Source organism: Trachypithecus francoisi, unplaced genomic scaffold (assembly GCF_009764315.1).
Source record: "Trachypithecus francoisi isolate TF-2019V2 unplaced genomic scaffold, Tfra_2.0 Lachesis_group4, whole genome shotgun sequence".
Taxonomy (NCBI): Eukaryota; Metazoa; Chordata; class Mammalia; order Primates; family Cercopithecidae; genus Trachypithecus; species Trachypithecus francoisi.
In genome coordinates, this window is record NW_022681469.1 from 74,796,875 (window position 1) to 74,820,705 (window position 23,831).

The window sequence follows — 23,831 nt, forward strand, 5'->3', positions numbered from 1 at the left end:
TGTGATTTGGAAAGAAATATTATGTTTATGAATTATGGGTAAGATTCTAACTTCACTCGAAATTGTCTCTTGTTTCTTGGACTTTCCCTATAATTTGAGTTTTCAGAACATTAAATCATAGCACAATATTGCTTTATTTTCAGATTTATTATTGTACTCCATCCTCTCCTTCCAAAGTGGGTTAGTGGCAGAATATTTAAGAAGAATCTTTCTGCACCTATCATACTAACTCCATTATCTGTGCTCATTAGCAGCTATATGGATGTCCAGGGGGCTCATTTGGACCACCTGCCAAGCTAAACCAGCCCCAGCAACTAATCAAGGATAGAATAAGTACAAAAGTGGATATATTCTTTCCTAAATGGATGCACTGTCAACGAGCTTTCTAGATCCTTAATCTGAAGGGAAGTCAACTGCAGTTAAAGTAAACCCAGGATTTATTCCTAAAAGCAATTCAGGTTTTAGTCAAATGTTAACTCCAGTCACATCATTTTTAATTAAACTTGCAAAAACAAAATAAAAACTTACCAATGAAATTTTGCACCAGTCAATGTAAAAATGAGTACGAAATTTTTTATCACATGTTATTACAGGCTCCATTTCTTGACTACATCTCAATTGATTCTGTGGATTTTCAACTTCTCGTAAACAAGAAGAAAACGGGACATCTGCACCAACCATGACATAAACGCTGTAAAAATGTGAAACTCTCAGGTTATCCTTTAAGAAAATTGAAAACACTAAAAAACAATCTACCTTGAAAGCAGGATTTAGCCTTTTGAATTGAGAGATTAACTAGACTCATCCCTGAGGTAAGGGCCTAGGCTTTAAAAACAATGATTCATGTAGGGCCTTCCTTTCATTCATTCCTTTATTCAGCCAATATTTACTGAGTACTTTGGTATACCAGATACTCTCTCCATTCTATGTTAATTTCTAAAAACTTTATTTCATCCTATTTATTTTCATTCAATATAAACATGCATCATATTCTGATTACTATATTTAGTAATTACTATATTTAGTAGACTACTTACATTAAAAAATTATCCTTAAGGTAAATTAGTTAGAAAAACCCCCACTACTACAATAATAAATAACTAAGTAATACATTTCACTTAATTTTCTTATAATAAAACTCTTAAATTACATCCCTGGAAGTATGGAGCTTTGGGTAGACATCGCTATTTTACCTACCAGTTCAGTCCGTTTTTCTGCTACACAAACCCCTATATGCTTGGTCTCTCATCAGAATGCCTTGCAATCTTTTATCTAAGACATTAATATAAGAGTAAAACTATCGTTTGGTAAACACAAAGAGGCAAACAAAATCTATTTTATTAGTATGGGGGAGTTATGGGGAAAGACCTCTACTTAATTGAAAAGATTTCACAACAGAAAATAGTGACAATAATATTTAAATAATCTTGGAGCAGCTTGAGAAGATAGGAATCTCATTGGCCTTTCAAAAGGAAAGAGAAAACCAGGAAAATACTCCTAAGTAAATACTATTCCTTTTCATAATGACAATGCTAAGAAAAAAAATGACAATGTAAAATGAAATAAAACCATCAAAATTCCAGCTGCCTTCTTTGCAGAAGTTGACTAACTGATCCTAAAATTTCTAAGGAAGTTCATAGCACCCAGAATAGCCATACATACACACACACACATTTTGATAAGGAAAAACAAATTTGGAAAACTCACAATTCCCAATTTGAAAATTTACTCAGAGCTACAGTAAGCAAGTCATCTGGTACGGGCATAGGGACAGACATACAGATCAATGGAATAGAACTAAGAATCCAGAAATAAACTCTCATATTTAATAAACTGATCATTATCACAGGTACCTAGACAATTCAAAAAGGAAAGAATAGTTGTTATAACTAATGGTGCTGGAAAAACTGGATATCCACGTAGTATCCTGTCCTACCTAAAAAGGCAGATGAGAAGCATATGTGAAATTCATGGTCCTGAGGCATAGGCTCACTAAAAGATTGAGAACAAATCATAGAATTACAGAATTCTTCCCCTCCCACAACACCTGACCACCATATTACTAAAGGTCTACTTATAGTCAAATTCCTTTTACTCCATACATTAGTCTGGCTATCAAGAAAAAATTATAAAACATACTATACAGCAAAAAAACACAGTTTGAAAAGACTGAACAAGCATCAAACCAGACGAGATGGCAGAGATGTTGAAGTTATCAGAACAGAAATTTAAAACAACCATGACTAATATGCAGAGGGCTCTAATGAATAAAGTGAAACTACTTTGCAAGAAATGTTAAAATAACTTCTTTTGAGAGATGGAAAATGATATAGGTCAGAAACTGAGATCTACATAAAGAAAAGTGGAGCATCAGAGAAGGAATAAGTGAAGATAAAACCTTTTATTTTTCTTAATTGATCTAATAGATGATTTGTTTAAAATAATATCTACAATCTATTCATCCATGTATCCATAAATGTATATATCTCTATGTTTATATACACATATATAAGCAAAATAAATGACAGCAATGATACAAGAGAGATGAGGGAGAGACAGGGATTATTTTGTTATCATAAGATACCTGCAATACCTAGGAAGTATTATAGTGTTATTTGAAAGTGAACTTGGATTGGTTTTATATGTATATTGCAAACTCTAAGACAATCACTGAAAGAAAGTTTAAAAAATACAACTGATAGGTTAAAAAAGAAGAGAAAACAATCATAAAAATTGCTCAATGAAAACTATAAAAAGTGGGAAAAGAGTGGACGACAAAATTAGAAACAAAAAACAAAGGCAACAAACAGAAAGCAATAACAAATATGGTAATTTTATTTTACTTTGTTTTGTTATTTTATTTTTGAGGCAGAGTCTCGCCCTGTCACCCAGGCTGGAGTGCAGATCTCAGCTCACTGCAACTTCCGCCTCCTGGGTTCAAGCGATTCTCCTGCCTCAGCCTCCCAAGTAGCTGGGACTACAGGTGCCAACCACCACACCCAGCTAATTTTTGTATTTTCGGTAGAGACGGGTTTTTACCATGTTGGCAAGGCTGGTCTCGAACTCCTGACCTCAGGTGATCTGCCTGCCTCTGCCTCCCAAAGTGCTGGGATTACAGGCATGAGCTACCGTGGCTTGTCTCAATAATCACTTTAATCATCCATGGTCTAAATCTAAATACCCCAATGAAAAGACAGAGACTGTCAGAGTGGATTGAAAAACAAGATCAAACTATACTCTGTTTACAAAAAAATACCTACTTTAAATATGAAGACACATATACATTAAAAGTAAATGAGTGCAGAAAGATATACTATGCTAACAATAACTCTAAAAAGCAGGAGGAGCTATATTACTTTCAGACAGAGCCAACCTCATAGCAAGGAAACTTATCAGAGACAAAGAAAGGCATTACATAATGATAAAGAGGTCAATTCTTTAAGAACATAAATCACTCCTTAATGTCTATGTGCCTAATAACAGTGCATCAAAATACACGAGGCAAGAGCTGATAGAAGTTCAAAGAGAAACAGATGAATCCACTATTATAGTTGGACATTTCAACATCTCTCTATCAGAAATGGACACAACCAGCAGGCAGAAAATTGGTAAAGACATAGTGAAATTCAGTATCATCATTAGTCGACAGGTTTTAATAGATACTTAGAGACTACTTCATCCAAAAATAGCAGAATATACGTTCTTCTTAAGTTCACTTGAAACATTTAACAACATTCCAGACCATAAAAAATTAAAAATTTAAAAGAATGGAAATCATATACTGTCTGCTCTCAGACCACAGTAGAATTAAACTGGAACTCAATATCAAAAGATAACTGAAAAATCCCAAACTACTAGGAGACTAAGCAACATCCTTCAAAAATAGCACATGGATTAAAGGAGAAATCTTGGATGAAACCTGAAAATATTCTGAATTAAATAAAAATGAAACCATAACTTATCAAAATGTTTACAATTCAGCAAAAGCAATACTTAGAAGGAAATTCATAGCATTGAATGCATACATTAGAAAAGAAGAAAGATCTAAAATCAATAATTGAAACCTCCCCCTCAGGAAACTAGAAAAAGAAGAACAAGTCAAATCCAAAGTAAGCAGAAGAAAAAAATAATAATAAAAATCAGATAATCTGCACAGGACCTATATGTAGTAAAGAAATTGAATCAATAATTAATAATCTTCTAAAAAAGAAAGCATCAGCTACAGATGGGTTCACTGTTGAATTCTACCAGACATTTAAAGGAGAAATTATGCCAACTCTCTACAATATTTCTCAGAAGCCAAAAGCCAAAAGAATGCTTCCTATCTCATTCTATGAAACCAAAATTACCTTAATACTAAAACCAGAAAACAACATTACATGAAAAGAAACCACACACCATACCAGCATCTCTCATAAACACAGGTGCAAAAATCCTCAACAAAATATTAGCAAATCAGATTCAACAATGTATAAAAGGAATTATACACAATGATCAATTGGGACTTTCCCCAGTTATGCAAGGCTAGTTCAACATCCAAAAATCAGTTAATATCACATCAACAGGCTAAAGAAGAAAAATCACATGACATCATCAACAGATGCAGGAAATGCATTTGACAAAATCCAATGGCAATTTGTGAAAAAACTCTTAGTAAACTAGGAATAGAGAGGGATTTCCTCAATTTGATACCTACAGCTAACATTACTCTAAATGATGAGAAACTTGAAGTTTTCCCACTAGCATCAGGAAAAAGTTAAGAATGTTGCCTCTCATCACTGTTTTTTAACATCATACTGGAAGTCCTAACTAATGTAATAAAAAATAAAAAGTATACAGATTTGAAAAGATCAAATACTATCTTTGTTTGCAGATGATATGATTCAAAAGAATTGATTAAAAACTCCTAAAACTAGTAAGTGATTACAGCAAGGTTGCAGGAATCAGTAAAAACCTTCCAAAACAGAAAGCATCAAAATACGTGAGGCAAGAGCTGATACAGCTGATAGTAAGATTAATATGCTAAAGTCAATCACTTTCCTATATACCAGCATGAACAGGTAGAACTTGAAATTAAAAACACAGGCCGAGTGTGGTGGCTAACACCTGTAATCTAGCACTTTTGGAGGCTGAGGCAGGTGGATAACCTGAGGTCAGAAGTTTGAGACCAGCCTGGCCAACGTGGCAAAACCATCTCTACTAAAAATACAAAAATTAGCTGGGCGTGGTGGCACACGCCTGTAGTCCCAGCTTCTCAGGAGGTTGAGCCAGGGGTTGAATCCGGAAGGCAGAGGTTGCAGTGAGCCGAGATTGTGCCACTGCACTCCAGACTAGGTGCAGAGTACCCTCCAAAATAAAATACTTAAATATAAATATGTCTAATAAAATAGGTACAAGATCTGTATGAGGAAAACTACAAAACCGATTAAAGAAATCAAAGAAGAACTAAATAAATGGAGAGATATTCCATGTTTATGGATAGGAAGACTAAATATTGTCCTTATGCCAGTTCTTTCCAAATTAATTATAGATTCAATGTAATCTCAATCATAATCTCAGCAAGTTATCTTGCAGATATTAACAAACTTATTCTAAAGTTTATATGGAGAAACAGAAGACCCAGAATAGCCAAAACAATACTGAAGGAGAACAAATTTTGAGGACTGGCACTACCCAACATCAAGATTTACTATAAAGCTATAGCAATCAAGACAGTGTAGTATTGGGAAACAACTGACCAAACAGATCAATGGAACAGAATACACATTTAGAAATAGACCCACATAAATCTATTCAAGTAATCTGTGGTAAAGGAGCAAAGGCAATACAATGGAGGAAAGACAGTCTTTCGAATACATGGTGTTGAAAAAACTAGACTTACACATGTAAAAAATGAATCTAGATGCATATGCCCTTCACAAAAATTAACTCAAAATTCATCACAGATCTACATGCAAAATGCAAAACTATGAAACTCCTAGAAGATAATAGAGGAGAAAATCAAGATGACCTTGGATTTGATGATGACTTTTTAGTTACAACACCAAAGGCACAATCCATGAAAGAAAGAACTGATGAGATGGACTTAATTTAAAATTAAAAATTTCTCTTCTGCAAAAGACACTGCCAGTAATACAAAAAGCCACAGACTAGAAGGAAATAGTTGCAAAATGCGTATCTGATAAAGGACTGTTATTCAAAAAACACTTACAACAAAACAACAAACAATCCAATTAAAAATGGGCCAGAGGCCTGATGCAGTGGCTCAAGCCTGTAATCTCAGCACTTTTGGAGGCCAAGGTGGGCAGATCACTTGAGGCCAGGAGTTTGAGACCAGCCTCACCAACATGGCGAAACCCCATCTCTACTGAAAATACAAAAATTATCTGTGTTTGGTGGCGTGCTCCTATAGTCCCAGCTACTTGGGAAGCTGAGGCATGAGAATCGCTTGAACCTAGGAGGCGGAGGCTTCAGTGAGCCAAGATCACAACCCTGCACTCCAGCCTGGGCGGTACAGTAAGACTCTGTCTCAACAACAACAACAACAACAACAACAAAAAAGCCAGAGACCTTAACAGACGCCTCACCGTAGAAGATACACTCGTGGTAAATATGCACATGAAAAGATGCTCCACTTCACATGTCATCACGGAAAGACAAATGAAAACAGTGAGATATGCAACACACACATTGGCCAAAATCCAGAACAGTGGCAATATCAAATGCTGGCAAGGATGTGAAGCAACAACAACTTTTATTCATTGCTGGTGGGAATGCAAGATAGTGTAGCCAATTTGGAAGACAGCTTGGCATTTTCTTACAAAATAACATACTTTTACCATATGATCCAGCTATCACTCTCCCTATATTTACCCAAAGGAGTTAAAAACTTACTTCCACACAGAAGCCTGCACATGGATATCTATAGCAGCTTTGTTCATGACTGCCAAAATGTGGGGGCAACCAAGATGTCCTCCAGTAGGTGAATGATAATTAAACTGTGGTACATCCAGAAAATGGAATATTATTCAGTGCTAAAAAGGAATAAGCTATCTAGCCATGAAATGGTATGGAAGAAACTTAAAAGCATATTACTAAGTGAAATAAGCCAATATGGAAAGGCTACAGACTATATGATTCCAATTATATGACATTCTGGAAGAAAAACCACTATACAGACAGTAAAAACATCAATGATTGCCAGAAGTTGGGGGGAAGGAAGGATAAACAGGTGGAACATAGATGACTTTTAGAGCAGTGAAACTACTCTGTATGATACTATAATGGTGGAAACATGTCATTATACATTTGTCCAAACCCACAGAATGTAAACCACCAAGAGTGACACCTAATGTAAGGTAGGGACTTTGGGTGATAGTGATTTGTCAATGTAGGTTCATCATTTGTAACAAATATACCACTCTGGTGGAGGATGTTGATAATGGGGGAGGCGATGCAAAAGTAATCTCTGCACCTTACGCTTAATTTTCCTATAAACCTAAAAATTCTCTAAAAAATAGTATATACACAAAAAATTCAAAGACTTTAAGAGCAAAAACTATTACACTCTGAGAGGAAAACAGGCATAAATATGACCTTGGATTAGGCAATGATTTTTAAAATATGACACCAAAAGCTCCAGCAGTAACAGAAAAAAAAAATAGATCAATTGAACTCTTATCAAAATAAAAAAAGTTCTGTGCTTCAAAGAACACCATTAAGAAAAGTGAAGACAATCCATGAAATAGGAGAAAATACCTGCAAATCACATATTTAATAAAGGACTTGTATATAGAACATATAAAAGACTCTTACAACTTGATGAAAAGATGAATAATTCAATTAAAATGGCAAAGGATATGAATAGACCTGTTTCCAAAAATGATATCTAGATATCTAATACACATATGAAGAGATGTGCAGCATCACTGGCCATCAGCAAAATAGAAATCAAAACCACAATGAGATACCACTTCACTTTCACTAGGATGGCTATAATCAAAAAGATAGATACGGTGAAACCCCGTCTCTACTAAAAATACAAAAACTAGCCGGGCGAGGTGGCGGGCGCCTGTAGTCCCAGCTACTCGGGAGGCTGAGGCAGGAGAATGGCATAAACCCAGGAGGCGGAGCTTGCAGTGAGCTGAGATCTGGCCACTGCACTCCAGTCCGGGCGACAGAGCAAGACTCCGCCTCAAAAAAAAAAAAAAAAAAGATAGATAATAGCTAGTGCTGGTGAAGATGTGGAACAGTTGGAACTCTCCTATTTTGCTGATGGAAATGTAAAATACATCTGCTTTGGAAAACAGTCTGGCAATTCTTCCAAATGTTAAATACAGAGTTACCATATGACCCAGCAACTCGATTCCTAGGGATATACTTACTTAAGAAAAGTGAAAATATATGTCTTCACAAAGACTTGTACATGAATGTTCACAATGACATCATTCATAATAGTCAACAAGTGAAAACAACCCAAATGCTCATCAGCTTATAAAAGGATAAACAAAAGGTGGCATATCCATAAAACAGAATATTACTCCATGATTAAAAATGAAATACTAATTTATTCTACAACATAGATGAAACTTGAAAATGTTATACAAAGTGAAAGAAGCCAGTCACAGAAGACCACGTATTATATAATTCCATTTATACAAAATGTCCAGAATAGGCACTTTATAGAGACAGCAAGTACCTTAGTGGCTGCCTAGGGGTGGGGGTGGTGGTGACTGCTAATGGGTACAAGGGTGGGTGTTGGGATAATAACAACTTTCTAAAATTGGTTATAATAATGATTGCATGACTTTGTGAATTTACTAAAAATCACGATTTAAAATTGTACATTTTAGATAGGTGCATTGTATGATATGTGAATTATATCTCAATAAAGCTGTTATTTTTAAAAAATGAAATAAAAGTACAGCACAAAAGTTCAAAGCTATGTAAATGTAAATATGAAGTCACGACCAAGCCTGAGATGACAACTGTGTTCGAGAGTATGTTCACACAAATTCATTTGCTCTTCACATCAAATTTGTATTAGGATTTAAGACTAATTTGAAAGATTATTTTTTTAAAAACCTATTGTACCTTTGGGAAACAAATAGTAAATAACTGACTAAAATTAAAGATCAAATTAAAAATTCAGAACAAAAGTAGATATGAGAAACCATTGGTATTTAGATGATCAGTGGATATAAACATATTCAATTTAAAACAAGTTATTACATTTAAGCCTTGCATACATTCAGTTTCTATCCTCTTAATAACTACCAAGCCAACACCGTATTTTTCCTTGGTAATTGTGAAATGTATTTGTAAGGACAGAGATAAAATGAATTTTTCTTACAACTGTTAATGGCCCTCTTGCTTAGACAAGACATTGATTTGTATTTGCAATTAGTAAGATTTTTAATTAATTCCTTCAAGGTAACATGAATGGGCATAAGAGATTTTCATGCTTTGAAATGTTTCTTTCCTTAAATTATAAAAGCAATATAAAAACATTACAGAAAACCTGAGGTATAAAAACAAAACTCATTTATATTGCCAAGAGAACTATTTTCATTTTCCAATGTACCTTGCAGAATTTTTTTCAAATGCATATATTTTAATCTAATTGCAATAATCTCTAAAATATAATTGTGTGGCCTGCTTTTTCACTTACTACATCATAAGCATATTCCACATTGTAATCTTTGTAATTATAGTTTTATGGCAATATAATTTTTTAAGTACATATGATTTATTTCGCAATTATTTCAGAGCTGGACAACTAAGTTGCTTCCAATTTTTTGAAGTTATAAATAATATTACAAAGACTATTGCTGCATATTCTTTAATGTGACTATCCTAAAAGAGAGGTTCTAGAAGTGGAAACATTTTTATGACAGTTGACACATATTGCCAAATTACTTTCATCTCTACTTGGATGATCCATAAGCTTTTCAACTTAATATGTTCCAAACTGAGCTCATCATTACCCCACCCCACCTCCACCTGTTCCTCCTTCTATCTTCTCTCTCGGTGATTGACATCCCCAAATGCTCAAGTCATGAACTCAAGCACCATCTCTTTGACTCCTCTCCTTCTCTCCACATATTCAATCCATCATCAGTCTCTGACATTTGCCCTGAAATAACTCTCATACACACCTGTCCACTTTGTTTTGTCCCACTGGTAGAACTATAGTTCTAGTCACCATCACCTTCCAAAGGGAGTGAAGGAACAGCCCCTTAATAGTGCTCCTTGAACCCAGTCTTTGCCACTGTCCTCAAGTAGCCTATTGGCTAAATGAATGCATGAATGAAAAGCATTATACCAGTTTAAAAACAAATGGAACACAAATGTCATGCTCAACAGCAGTAGATATTGGATTTGTCTCATTAAGTTTTTCTGAAAAGTATATTTATGGCTTCTTTTATAGAATCACTAAGTTTGAACATGCTAGCTTTTAAAAATATGTAATTTTGTCTGAGTCCATGTGTAATAATAACTATGCTACACATGCTAAAATTATGTTTTTTGTAATTTATTTTCCTTTCACCTAGTTTTTGATATGTCAAAATTTTAAATTTGTATGAAGTAAAATGAGAATGATCTTTACCTTTATGACCCAACCACATGTTTTCAAAATTTCAAATGTGTATAAACAGATGAGACAGAAGGCTATTATCAAGTATAAGACTCTCAATGAATGCTAACAAAATCTGGTACTTCAAATTATTAGAGACTGGAGTACACTAGATAGAGTTATTTCTTGTGAAGAATTTTTTTCTTCCAATTTGAACAATTCAATTTCTCTTCTTTGAGGTAAAATGCATTTATTGAGGCCTTTAGATTTATAATGTGAAGAAACAAGTAATGGTAAATAATTTAAGTCAAAACTCCACCTTTTACAGCAATAACCAAATAAATGGATCCAATGATTGTATTTTTCCCTAATTGTCCAATTAATGAACACACTTTGTTATTTTATGTATATAGAAGATAAAAGACAGTTTACAGAAGAATATGTCCATATATGTTACATGTTGCCTGGGAAATGTTGAGCTCTCAAAAGCAGCAGCACCAAACTTCCTGCCTTTTCCTCCACCCCACTTCTTTATAATGTACATATCTACAATTAATCAATAAAATTAAGATGAAAAATAAAGAATGAAAGATGTATGAGATTATAGCGAAACACATATAATAAAATAAACAAGTGAAAAAGTCACCAGAAATTAGGAAAACATTGAAAACTCGACAGGACTAATAATTATCTTGCAAGCCAGAGCACTGCATTTGGCACTGAATTTTCTTGTACCCAAATTGAAATTAAAAAAAAAAACACAGTAAATGTCACAGTTCTCATCATTAGAGAGAGGAAAGCATGACTATTCCTTAGAGACCTAAATGTTTTATTGGCACTGAATTCTAAGAATTTTTTCATGTGTTCATGTTCCTCTTGTTCATGTATCCTCTGGCAGGGGAAAATGGATGCTATTAGGTCCCCTAAAATCCCAGCACCTATATCCACACAGCATTTCCTCCATTCAATCTTCCCTATTCTACAATTGTGATCTCTCTAAAACAAAAACTTTAGTATCAACCATTTTCTCCACAGGTCCTAATGCTTCAGGATGAAATCCAAATAACTTTTCCCAGAAGACAAGGTCTCACATGATCTGGTCTTTGCCCCTTCTGGATCTTTCTCCATTTCCACACTAAGTAGATTTCTGAATCCACTATGCTCTATCCCACCTAAGGGACTTGCCCAAGCCTTTACCCCTGTGTAGCGTTCCTGTTTCTCATTTTCTCAGCACGCTAATTTGTACTTATATTTTCAACTCAGTCAGCCTTCGGTTCCTCTATAAACCTTTTCCAGGTGTAGAACTATAATGAGAGAGGAGCCCTCTCTGTGATGCCTCAACTGTGGTACTTAAAACACTGATTTTAATTATCTGATTATTTGCCTACTACCTAGTAGACTGCAAGCCTAGATTGTGTTTTTAAAATCGCTCTACTCCAAAGACTAATAAAATATTATCCCATTTAAAAACTACTGAATAAACCTTAAACTATGAAAGAAAAAATGATAGAATTCAGAAGAGTAGATACTAAACATATAGTTGCATTGACTTCATTTGTTTTTTGATATAAAAATTGATTCAGGTTTCCAATTTTATATTAAAGGCATCTGCAAATATTTCTATATCACCACTATTCCATAAAAGAAAGGATATTTGAACCAAAATTATAGGAGGGACATCATTTAAGAATAAAGGGCAATTCGTCCAGGCACGGTGGCTCACGCCTGTAATCCCAGCACTCTGGGAGTCTGAGGCAGGTAGATCACGTGGTCAGGAGTTCCAGACCAGCCTGGCCAACATGGTGAAACTCCATCTCTACTAAAAATATAAAAATTAGCCGGGCACGGTGGCAGGAGCCTGTAATCTCAGCTACTCAGGAGGCTGAGATAGGAGAATCACTTGAACCCAGGAGGCAGAGGTTCCAGTGAGTCGAGATCCCACCACTGCATTGTAGCCCGTGTGAGAAAAAAAAAAAAAAAAAAAAAAAAGGATAAAGGGCAATTCTGTAAGTTACAATAAATAGAGACAATTTCAGAACCCTACTGAAATTGGCCCAGGATCATGACTTTCCATCAGACCAATATTGGGCAGCCATTGATTTCCATTCTTTTCCTCAAGTATAACTTCTCACTGAGGCCTCTGACGTACAGCAAAAAGCAGACAATCAGCGGGAGTACTTTGTGAGACGGTCTAGAGAATAAACTAGGATTCTCTGTTGCTGACTGAAACTGGATCCACATGCTTTGGTAACCAGAGGAAATAGTGGTAGGTTTGACAATCTCTTAGGAAAAGTGAGTATATTCTTTAATCCTCACACCCCATCATTCCCTTCATAGCCACCATTTACACTACATCACTGGCCTGTGGTTGGCAGCCATGATATGCCTGGAATGAAATATGAACCTGCTCTTCTTCCCCCAGCTTTATCCCAGGCTAAATACATCCATGAGGCCTTAGCCTCTAGCTCAGCATCAGGAGCAAAAGTAGCACCAAGACCATGCCCAGAGACAGCACAGTTGCCTTGGGGTTATGGGTCTGGCAAAGGAAAATGAATCTTTTCAGAGGGCTCAGCCTTCCTTTGCAGGAGCTCATTCACTTTGAAGTAAATCTTTATAATCATTTTCTGTTTGATTTAGGAGAAGTCTGAAAGCTGTCAGTGAGTTCTGCCAGATTAAAAAAAAAATGCTCATCAAGAAGGATGAGGAGCTGAGATGCTGCAGGTTGGGCTCTTGGGGACTGACATTTAATTACACTTTAGGCAGTAGAAGGGTAGTAGATTTACTCTGAGGGTCTACTACTGAGGGCTACTCTTGGTCATCTGCTGTTTAACTGACTATACATATCAAATATGAAAAAATTTGCACGTAGTAATTGTGGCTGACATGTGTAATAGGAAATAATTTCATGGAGATCTTTTTCTTAAATCTGCGACTAAGACTTATGCTAAGTATTATACAGAATACATTTATTAGGTGCTTAATTAATACTTCTGAAGTGTATGAATATATTTTTAAACAAAAATTTTTTAAAAGGACACAATTCCTTTGCTAGCTCTGGCCCTATTTCTTGGTCTTTTCAATATTTCATTTTTAAAGGATTTATAGCCCCTGATATTTTCAAAAGAAAATACAAAGGCAGAAAGTATATTAAGTGAATTAAAAATCATAATATACATGGGTAAAAAGGAAAGAAAGTACTAGTTAAGCATTGAATTTTTTTTTTTCTAAATTTAAGGCAACAGGGCTAAAAAACTGTTTCTATTATCATGATGTTATATAACAACTCAAGAAAACATGCAAAATCATTTGCAGCGACAAACTTTTCTTTTTGAATTATAACTCAAGTAGGATTTTATTTTATGAGTGTATACGGACACTGGAGTAATAGAGTTGACATTGTGTACAATTTATAGAAATGCTATTTTAAAAGACTCCATATGAATATTTTGTAAAGGTTAAGGCTTAACATCAAATTAAAACTCATGGAAAGCATTTCAAGTTGGGAAGGGATCTGAGACAAGAGTCCAAATAAATGCCACGGGACTGATTCTCTCAAATATCTGACAGCATGTGCCACCCTCTAGCAGGTGTTGGGGGTCAGTCAGTTAGTGATTGAATTCTCAAACAAGTACTTGTAGGACAAAAATTCTGTTCTTAATATAGAGTCACATGCTCAGGCCCAGCCCTAGGCTCAAAGAATCAGTCTCTAGGGGGAACAAAGGCCAGGAACCTATCTATATTTTTAGTAATGTTCTATTGGCAATTTTCAGGCTAGACATAGTTGGAAAGCAGTGCTTTAGGTTACAGTTTGGTTTAGGGAGTTGCTTTAGTTTAGTTCAGGCTCTAAAAGTACCCCGACAGGTGGGACCTGCACTACTAACTGGAGAAAAAGTGAGACCAGAATAAAGCACAACAATGAAAAACTCTACCAATGCCTTGTTTTTGTGCTGTTTCCTCCAACACTATTTGGTCATTGTTTTAACAATTGTGGAACACATTACCTTAAGAAAAGTGTTTTAAAACCTCCATATTTGGAGAATGCCTTCAGGGAAGATAGCCCCATTCATATCATTCTATGGTTCTGCTTTAATTACTTTATAGGAAAGAGAACCGTGTTGTAACTATGAAGTAAAAATTTAAGCTCTAGAATCATGTTTTCATATAGAAAGCCAATCAGCACATAGACAAGAGATAAAGCAACCATTTTCCTCAAAGGACTTCTATGTATGCTTGACTGACTTCAAAATCCATTGCTATAAAATAGAAGATAAAATTGAATTCTGAAATTTTCAGGTTGGACTTTACAGCTCACTGCTTTTCCCCATCTGCCTTCTACCTACTCCCACAGACCGCATCCATGTGTACATAGTTCTCCTTTAAAGTTGGCCGGGCGCGGTGGCTCAAGCCTGTAATCCCAGCACTTTGGGAGGCCGAGGCGGGCGGATCACAAGGTCAGGAGATCGAGACCATCCTGGCTAACACGGTGAAACCCCGTCTCTACTAAAAAATACAAAAAACTAGCCGGGCGAGGTGGCGGGCGCCTGTAGTCCCAGCTACTCGGGAGGCTGAGGCAGGAGAATGGTGTGAACCCGGGAGGCGGAGCTTGCAGTGAGCTGAGATCTGGCCACTGCACTCCGGCTTGGGTGACAGAGCGAGACTCCATCTCAAAAAAAAAAAAAAGCTATACTTAAATTTAATTCTTACTAATCCACGTATTCTAGCTAATTCTAGATCTCACCTGTATAAAAGTGTTTCCAGGATTATGGGTGAAGGAGAAGTTGAAAGGGGAATATGCTATGCAAAATGTGATTTATTCTACAGACTATACTTTTATAGGATTGAGGGAGGAAAAGCAAATCTGCCTCAACCTACAGATTAAAAATTAAAGATCGAAGTTTGTCTTGATAATAACTTTACCCAGGCAGGATTGTTTCTTGACCTCCACAAGGTCAGAAGTCATGCTTTCTATCTGCACGGCTTGAGAATTGACAAATACCTTTCAAATGCATTATCTCACTTAATCTTTATAACAATTCTGAGGGAGAACATCCGTTCCCCACAGGAACAGATGAGGAAGTTGAGGCACAGAGGAGTTCAGGGTTTGCCCAGTGTCACCCAGCTTGTGAGTGACAAGGTCAGGCTTTAGGCCTTTGTGTCACAGGAATGGGTTTCAAATCCACCCCAGCCATCAGTCACCGACACATGGTGGAAAGAATGTTAAAGACGAAGAAATAGTTTCCTAGAATAAAGTTACAGCAGTCTGCACATCCTTCTGCAGCTAATAACTGGGGCGTCAATTTCCTTTGAAATTCATGGCCCTAAATAATCAGCTTCTTTATGGAAGGTACAAAAGACTTAGTGCTGTAATTTATGATGCTGACCCACATCTACAATTAGATTTCACAGACCAGGAACTTGAGATATAAAAGACCATTAACAGGATATCTTTGTCAATATAGAGAATTACTAGTATGTTCATATCTTTACAATATCTATTTCTTATTAAAAAGAAAAATGCAATAGACCATCTCCCATCTATAATAAGTTTGAAAAGATCACCATATTTAAAAAATCTATATTTAAGGCAATGAGATAAAGGTCTGCTTACCCCTCCTTCAGGTCATTAATGGGAAGTGGCACCCTGCCACCCCTGTCTAGGGCTGATGTGATGTTTATGGCATTCAGGCGCTCTGGCTGCCACACATTTTTCACTGCCCCAAGAAAGTCTCCAAGAACCTCACTGGCCAACATTTCTTCTACATTCATATTCTTAATGAAGAATTCTGCTTGATATGGCAACGGGAAGTCTAATTTTGGTGAAAAAGGGCATGCATATCTTTAATGAAGTAGTCTTTTAAAAAGGAAACAAAAGAACAATTTGCGATTTGTTGAGTTCTGTCATAATCCTGGCAGCAGGAAGCAATATTAATACTGACTTTAAAGGCTTTCTGTATAACAGAGGATGTATCTAAAAACATAACCGACACTAGAAACAGAACTTTATCTACAATATAATAAAATCCAAGGCTCACCAGAGACTCATCAGGGCAATTTATAATCATAGGATTTGGCAAAACAACTAAGAAAAGATAAATCTGCATTTTAAATTTATAATATTACTCATCTTTTGGGAGCAGGCTAAAATATTAGTTTTTCTGAAATAAAAATCAATTATATGTCCAACAGGAATTCTAAAAACCAGAACAATTCCACAGTTTTTAATCGCACTATAATTAAATATTCTAGAAAAATTATAAAGTTCTCATGGAATTCCACTTCACATTGTTGGAGATTTGGTGTTTTTTCCTCCATAATGTGTCATCAAAATTTCTCTCTAAATATTTCATGATTCACATATTAAAACAACCCCATGTCAAACTCAGCCTTTCGATATAAGAAACTGTAAATATATATAAAGATAATTTGTTACTCAAATGCTACTCTTCAATTACAAATCATCACTCTCTATATTCTAATTGTTCTCTTATGATAAATAATAGCTTTCTGTTTATTTAATAATATTTCTATAAGAATAAAGGTTAATTTTTTAAATGTATTTACTATGAGGCAGGCCAAGCTAGGGGACTTAAGTGAATTAGAACATTTAATTCTCACAAGAGGGTGAGTAGCTATTTGTATTTTTCATTATACTTTCCTATGAGAAAGCTTATTTTTAGAGAGGTCCAGAAGCTTATCTCATAATGTGAACTTACCTCATATGATTTTTATTTATGCTAAAAGAGACTGCATATATAAGGTGCTCAGCAGAGCTCCCAACACATAGGAGCCTATAAAATATTAGATGTTAGCTTAATTATAATAATATGAAAAGGTTGATTATCTGAATTTGTACTTTAAGAGGATAAGAAAATGCTTCTAGGTGCTACACAGATTTAAAGTCCCCAGTAGTAATTACACTATGTATATCCTCTCATTTATGTCAATAAAATTCATGTATCTGTAAGATATTCCACTTTTATTTAATGAACAAAAAATAAAAATTACATTAAGTACCTGAAATCTTGGTTATTTCTTATGAAGCATCCTATTAAAGGTCATTTGATGCCTGAGATGAAGTCAGAGAAGAAACTATGGCTTCAGAATTTTCAAGAGTTTGGCTGGGCGCGGTGGCTCAAGCCTGTAATCCCAGCACTTTGGGAGGCCGAGACGGGCGGATCACGAGGTCAGGAGATCGAGACCATCCCGGCTAACACGGTGAAACCCCGTCTCTACTAAAAAATACAAAAAACTAACCGGGTGAGGTGGCAGGCGCCTGTAGTCCCAGCTACTCGGGAGGCTGAGGCAGGAGAATGGTGTGAACCCGGGAGGCGGAGCTTGCAGTGAGCTGAGATCCCGCCACTGCACTCCAGCCTGGGTGACAGAGCGAGACTCCGTCTCAAAAAAAAAAAAAAAAAAAAAAAAAAAAGAATTTTCAAGAGTTTTCTAGAGTTTGGTCATCACTTTTTAAAGATTTAGTTTTTCAAAGCCCTAATCATACAAAGTTCTTTGCTTATCTCCTATATTGTCACTTGTTCTGCTTACAATTTTGTTAGATTTGCTTAATGTATAGCCCATCTGCAATCTAAAATATATTTCTTCTCATTTATGCAAATAAATTTCCTGTTTTATACAGATAAATAGCTTAATCATGCTACATTTATCTACATACCTAGAAATAGTCATGCAGAAATGTGTTATGAAAAAGTTTCTTGGCAATAAATAATAAAATATTTATAAATAATATCAATACAGCTTTTGAATATGCCAGAAGTCTAAAATCTATTAATTTCATTCAATGTTTTTACATCCAGTTTTCTTAAAAAGTATCTAAAACTTTTTTCTTATGATCAGTGCTACTTTCTGGAGAATTATTATCTGGCTTTTCCTGTTCCATGTGATCCCGCTTCATGGCTCCTTTTCTGAGACCTGCTGCAAAGCCTGTGGTTGCCACCACACCCCTCAGAGGCTCTGAGCTGGGCAGCTGCCTGCTATCTACCCATCCAAGAGCTGCTGCCAGGCCTCCCAGAGATGAGTCACAGCAGCTTTCTAACTCTGGGGAAATCCCATGCCTGCTATATTTGGAAATCACAGAGGCCAAGAGAACAGTAGGCCAACAGATTGGTGGCAGGCCTCTGAGGCACTAAACCCAATTTAGAGAATCACTTTATGTACTCTCCTTGAGCTTCATGCTGTGTGAGTCTACATGACTAATTTCCCATTAGGTCTCTCAGAACAGGAGACAGCTGGGCAGGGAGTTGGACAGAGCATGATTACCCTGATATATAACTTTTGTTATTTCTTTTCCTAAATCTAATCTGGGATAAATAACATGAGTGTAGGCCATGCTCAAAGATGTACATCCCACTGCACATATACATTTCTTTCTAGACCAGCAAGGACAAATGCATGGACTTTAGTGCATGTGGTTCAAATAGGTTTGGGCCACTAACCCTACATAAAGAGCAAAGGAACAAGCACTGCCTGGAGTAATGGTGGAGGCTTCTAAAACCTGTCTACTACTCCTTCTCACTAGCACACCTTCCAAACCCCTTATTTAGACAAAGAGCCCTGCTGCCAATTTTCAATCCTACAGTTGTCTAGCAGTCTTCCATTAGTATCTACTTGACCATGGGTCCCCATATGTCAACAACAACATCTATTGAGATGCCTTGAGTAATCTGTATCTACAGCACTGAGACTAGATTTGAGAAGGAAGAAGTTCAGATTATAGACCAAGCTTTCAGTTTGTAGGGACTCTCACACCTGACAGAGTTTCAAGTCCCTTTGAGAGCATAATGGTGAGGTGAGATGGTCCAAGGCCACTGTAGTATAACTTTATAACTATAACGATGAATTCCCAAGGAGGGAGGAAACTTTTCAATTATTCTGTTCATTAAGTGTATTCCAATTCTACAGGGCCAGCTTAGACAGCATGCAAGCATCCAATCACCACTGTAGTCAAGAACAAAAGTCTCCCTGATCCAAACATAAATACCTATCAAAAGCCTTTGGAGAGTGGGAGAGTGAACGGGAGTCTTCTGTCCAGGCCCAGAGAACTGGCACTTGGACTTACTTTTCATATATGAAGGTCATTTTAAATTTTAAACTTGCACATTTGTTGTCTACAATTGATACTGGTAAACACCTGGGGGAAAACATTCACTTAAGGGGGTTTAAGTCTTCAAGCAATCTCTCCATACATATGTTTAATTTTACAGAAATTCCTTCCTTCATATAGTGTAAAAGTAATTTTTAAAACAGCCTTGAATGCATTATCATTAATTCTAAATTAGTAGGTTCTGATAAAATGTTTGGTGTTTGCTCATTTGTTTTTAGTTGCACTTGTAAATAGAAACAAAAATTCTCCTATCAAGAATGCACAATTGTTTTCTTGTTTTTACAGGGAAAAAATTCTGGATCTGTTTCCCTCCTGTCATCCTCATAAATGATATCTAATATAGGGAGGATTATTCCATGATTTATACATTTCAACTACAGGCCAGGTGTGGTGGTTCACACCTGTAATCCCAGCACTTTGGAAGGCCAAGGCAGGTGGATCACATGAGGTCAGGAGTTTGAGACCAGCCTGGCCAACAGGGTGAAACCCCATCTCTACTAAAAATACAAAAAATTAGCCAAGCGTGGTGGCAGGTGCCTGTAATCGCACCTACTTGGGAGGCTGAGGCAGGAGAATCGCCTGAACCCAGGAGGCGGAGGTTGCAGTTAGCTGAGATGGCGCCACTGCACTCCAACCTGGGTGACAAGAGCAAGACTCCATCTCAAAAAAAAAAAAAAAAAAAAATTAACTACAAAGTATTTGGTGGTATTTTCCCAGTCAATTGATTTTTTACAAGGTCAAATATTTGAGAGTGTAATTCTGAGAATAATTCCTTATCCCTAACCTTCAAAATTCTTAGGAAATCACTTACAATTTGAGCATATGAAACTTTAAATTGCTGAAAGACTCTACAAATTACTAATACACTATTAATTATTTAGGAAGGAAATTGTGCCCTAAGTTATGGTTTGTTTTCCAGAAACCCTATATTATCACATACACTTATACTACTACCTACAGTAAATTTTAAAATAAATAGTAAAAGTAGTTAGTAATTTTTTTTTTTGAGACAGGGTCTCACCCTGTCAGCTAGGCTGGAGTGCAGTACTTCAGCCTTAACTTGTAGACTCCTTACTCCATACTTATAAGATAAATGCTATTGTTAGTCCCATTTTAAGGTGATGAAAAAGGATTAGAGAAATAAGAAGACTATCTGTTTGGCTTCCTATCTGAGCTTTTCATCATCATAACACACCATAATATTTTATAACACATTAGATATTGCTTAGTTTTCTTTTCTACATCTTATTATTTCATCAGTTATATATTAGGTATGTGGCATTTTAAAACTCTTAACTGTATTTTATGTAGTTATAAAACATAATGAAATACTTCTTGTAAATAAGGAAATGATCATCAACATATTTTCATACATACCTTCTGCAGACATTATATTAATTATCAAATTATGCCTTGCAGTCTCAAAGGTGCGCCTATTGTAGGCAGTTATCTATTATAAAAGGAAAATCATATTAAAGAAGTGAAATGTTCTTTGTAAAATGAAATTCATTAAGGATTAAAATGAAAAAAATTGTCGTTCTTTCCATTTTCATTATTTGTTGATACACTTACAAAATAATCCTTTTCTAGGCAATGAGAACTCAGAGCTTTTAGCAATATTATGGGAAAATAAATAATTAGTCAGGTCTATTTAATGTACTGAAACAAAAAGTTAAAATCAGAAAGACTCTTTCATAGAAGGCCATTAAGCACTGGTAGCAATGCAGATGCATCATTAGTAAATGGATTAACCATTAAGAATTACTTACCGGTGATGTTCTAAGATTTCAAAAAAACAAACAATAATTTTTGTACTTTTAAATGGAGTTTAAGAATTATAATGAAAAGTACATTTTAAAACAAGCACATCTTTGTGTTTTTTGCATTTAGTTCTAAACTGCACCCCAATCAGTAAAAAAATGTCATAAATAACCCTTTGGAAATCATATCTCACTTATGATGGGAGTAAAGTAGTAAGGATCAGAGTCCACAAAGCTTATGGAACATGCTCAAAAACACAAATCAATCCCTTCATACGGTCAAATATTAGTAAACATTTGCAGAGCCAATAGACTTACATCAAAGTCAATTCAGAAACAGCCAGTGCAAACAACACACAAAGCAAAGGCCAAAAACAGGATATGGTTTCAAAACTTAAGGCCTATTTAACTTTATAACAGATATTAAATCATTCGGACACGTCTGCAGTACCTCAAAAAAAAAAAAGAACAAATGATTGGGTCAAAATCTTAGAATCCCAGCACTAACCTTCTGGCAATGATTGCAGCTGGAGGTGACACTGAGACAAAAAAGTAGGATAAAACTGACTTCAACTAAAAATAAATATCTTGTGCATTTTAAAACAAATATCAAAGATTTTTATACATTACATGAGTGTCAAAAAAATAAGTTGCAGTCGTTGAAAATACTGAGTTAGAATAGTAAGAATTTTGAAATAAATAATTCCAAACCTTTAACACTGTTTAAAAGGTACATATTTTGAAAGGCATATTACTCCATAAAGTTAAAAGAAACTCTCTCTCCATGATTTGTCAAATTTCCATCATATTTAATTATTTCCTTGCTGCTATCTGTTGGGACACATGATCAATTAATTTCACACCAAACATTAAAATTAAGACTAGCCATTAAACAAACTAGGAATTTTTGCTCAAATGAAACATACAAAAAATGTTAACTAGATTTTGTTGAGAAACTTCATCATTTGAAAAGTTTACCCTGCAAAACATTTAATCACATTTTCAATAAAAAGTATAATCCTCTAGTATTTGTTACAATATCATGAAGCTTCAGCTCAGAAAAAGATAGATTTTTTCAAATTAATAGCAACATTTTTATGGGTAGCCTTCCCTTAATCATCACAAATTTCATTATTATAAGTTTCATAAATTCCAATAAATGTCTTTATTTTTAAATAATGCAGACTATTGAAGGGAGTGAAGAGTATTTCATATCAGGAGGAAGAATTTTATTATCTGATTTTATAGTTGATGCTTAATTTTAACAGCTGTATCAGAATGTAGTCTTTCTATCACTTCCAATGAGACATTTAATTGCTGTAATATCCTCAGATTTTACTTATTATGATTATGTGAAGACCTTCAAAGCAGAAGAGTATGTGTGTGTCTATATGTGCATGCTTTCTTTTTTATTCCCCAATTTCTAAAACAGAGCTGATCTATTTTAAATACTTAAAATTTGAATATTTCAGATAAACATCTACTGAATGAAGGAAATAGTAGACTTATACGATTAAATATTATATATTTAAGATACAAAAATTCTTGACTAACTTAATAGAATATTTTAAAATACCATACCTGTTACTATAAATGAATGTAAAAATGAGCTATTTACAGATAAATCACTACGTTATATGAAAGATATGGTAAACTTTCATTTTTATCTTTTTAATATATTTTTATACATTTTCATAACACTGTATGTTAGTCATAAAGTATATAATGAATGCACTCACAATAAACTCTTATGAAACCATCTCAGTATATGTGTTGCTCTCCTAGCCTAAGCCCCTGTCTCCCCCCAACCAGAAGTAGTCATTCTGGATTTGGTGTTTAACAATCCATTCATATAAAATACAATTTTATTATAATTGCATGACTGCTTAAAGCATATGGTTTAGTTTGCTTGTTTTTGAGCTCTACCAAAATGGCAAACTATTATATGTAGTCTTCTAGTACTTTTTTAAAAATTGAACATTGTGTTTAAAACACTTATTCATATTGCTGGGCAAGCTTAAGTTCACTGTTGCTCTGAACATTCACTGTGTGAATACACCAAGATTAATATATTCTCTTGCTGATAGACTTTTGGGTCTCTATTGTTTTGTGGCTTTCCAGTGTTGTGCTATACAAATGTTGCTTGATGAGCATGATTGTACATGTCTCCAGGAGGGCATTTGCAAGTGCTTCTTTGGGGCATATTGCTAGAAGTAGGACTGCCATATCATAAGGTACAGGAATACTCAATGATATGAGAGATTCAGTACTGCTTTCCAAAGTAGTGAAGCCAACTCCCACATCCACCTGCAGTGCATTTTACTGATGGCAAAATTTTCATTGTGATCTCTATCTGAATATTCCTTATTACCCATAT

The 23,831-nt window shown here is 35.2% G+C and overlaps 1 protein-coding gene across 13 annotated transcripts in view; it reads right to left on the reverse strand.

The window, feature by feature from the left end:
- Positions 1–23,831, reverse strand: part of SGCE (sarcoglycan epsilon) — a 72,931-nt gene that overhangs the window by 18,143 nt on the left and 30,957 nt on the right. For all 13 annotated transcript variants that reach the window (XM_033194965.1, XM_033194962.1, XM_033194963.1 and 10 more), the window contains 3 exons: positions 21,072–21,144; positions 16,185–16,383; positions 529–691 (listed from right to left, as the gene is read on the reverse strand). In XM_033194965.1, the coding sequence (XP_033050856.1) occupies positions 529–691; positions 16,185–16,383; positions 21,072–21,144 (435 nt within the window). The remainder of the gene's footprint in view (positions 1–528; positions 692–16,184; positions 16,384–21,071; positions 21,145–23,831) is intronic.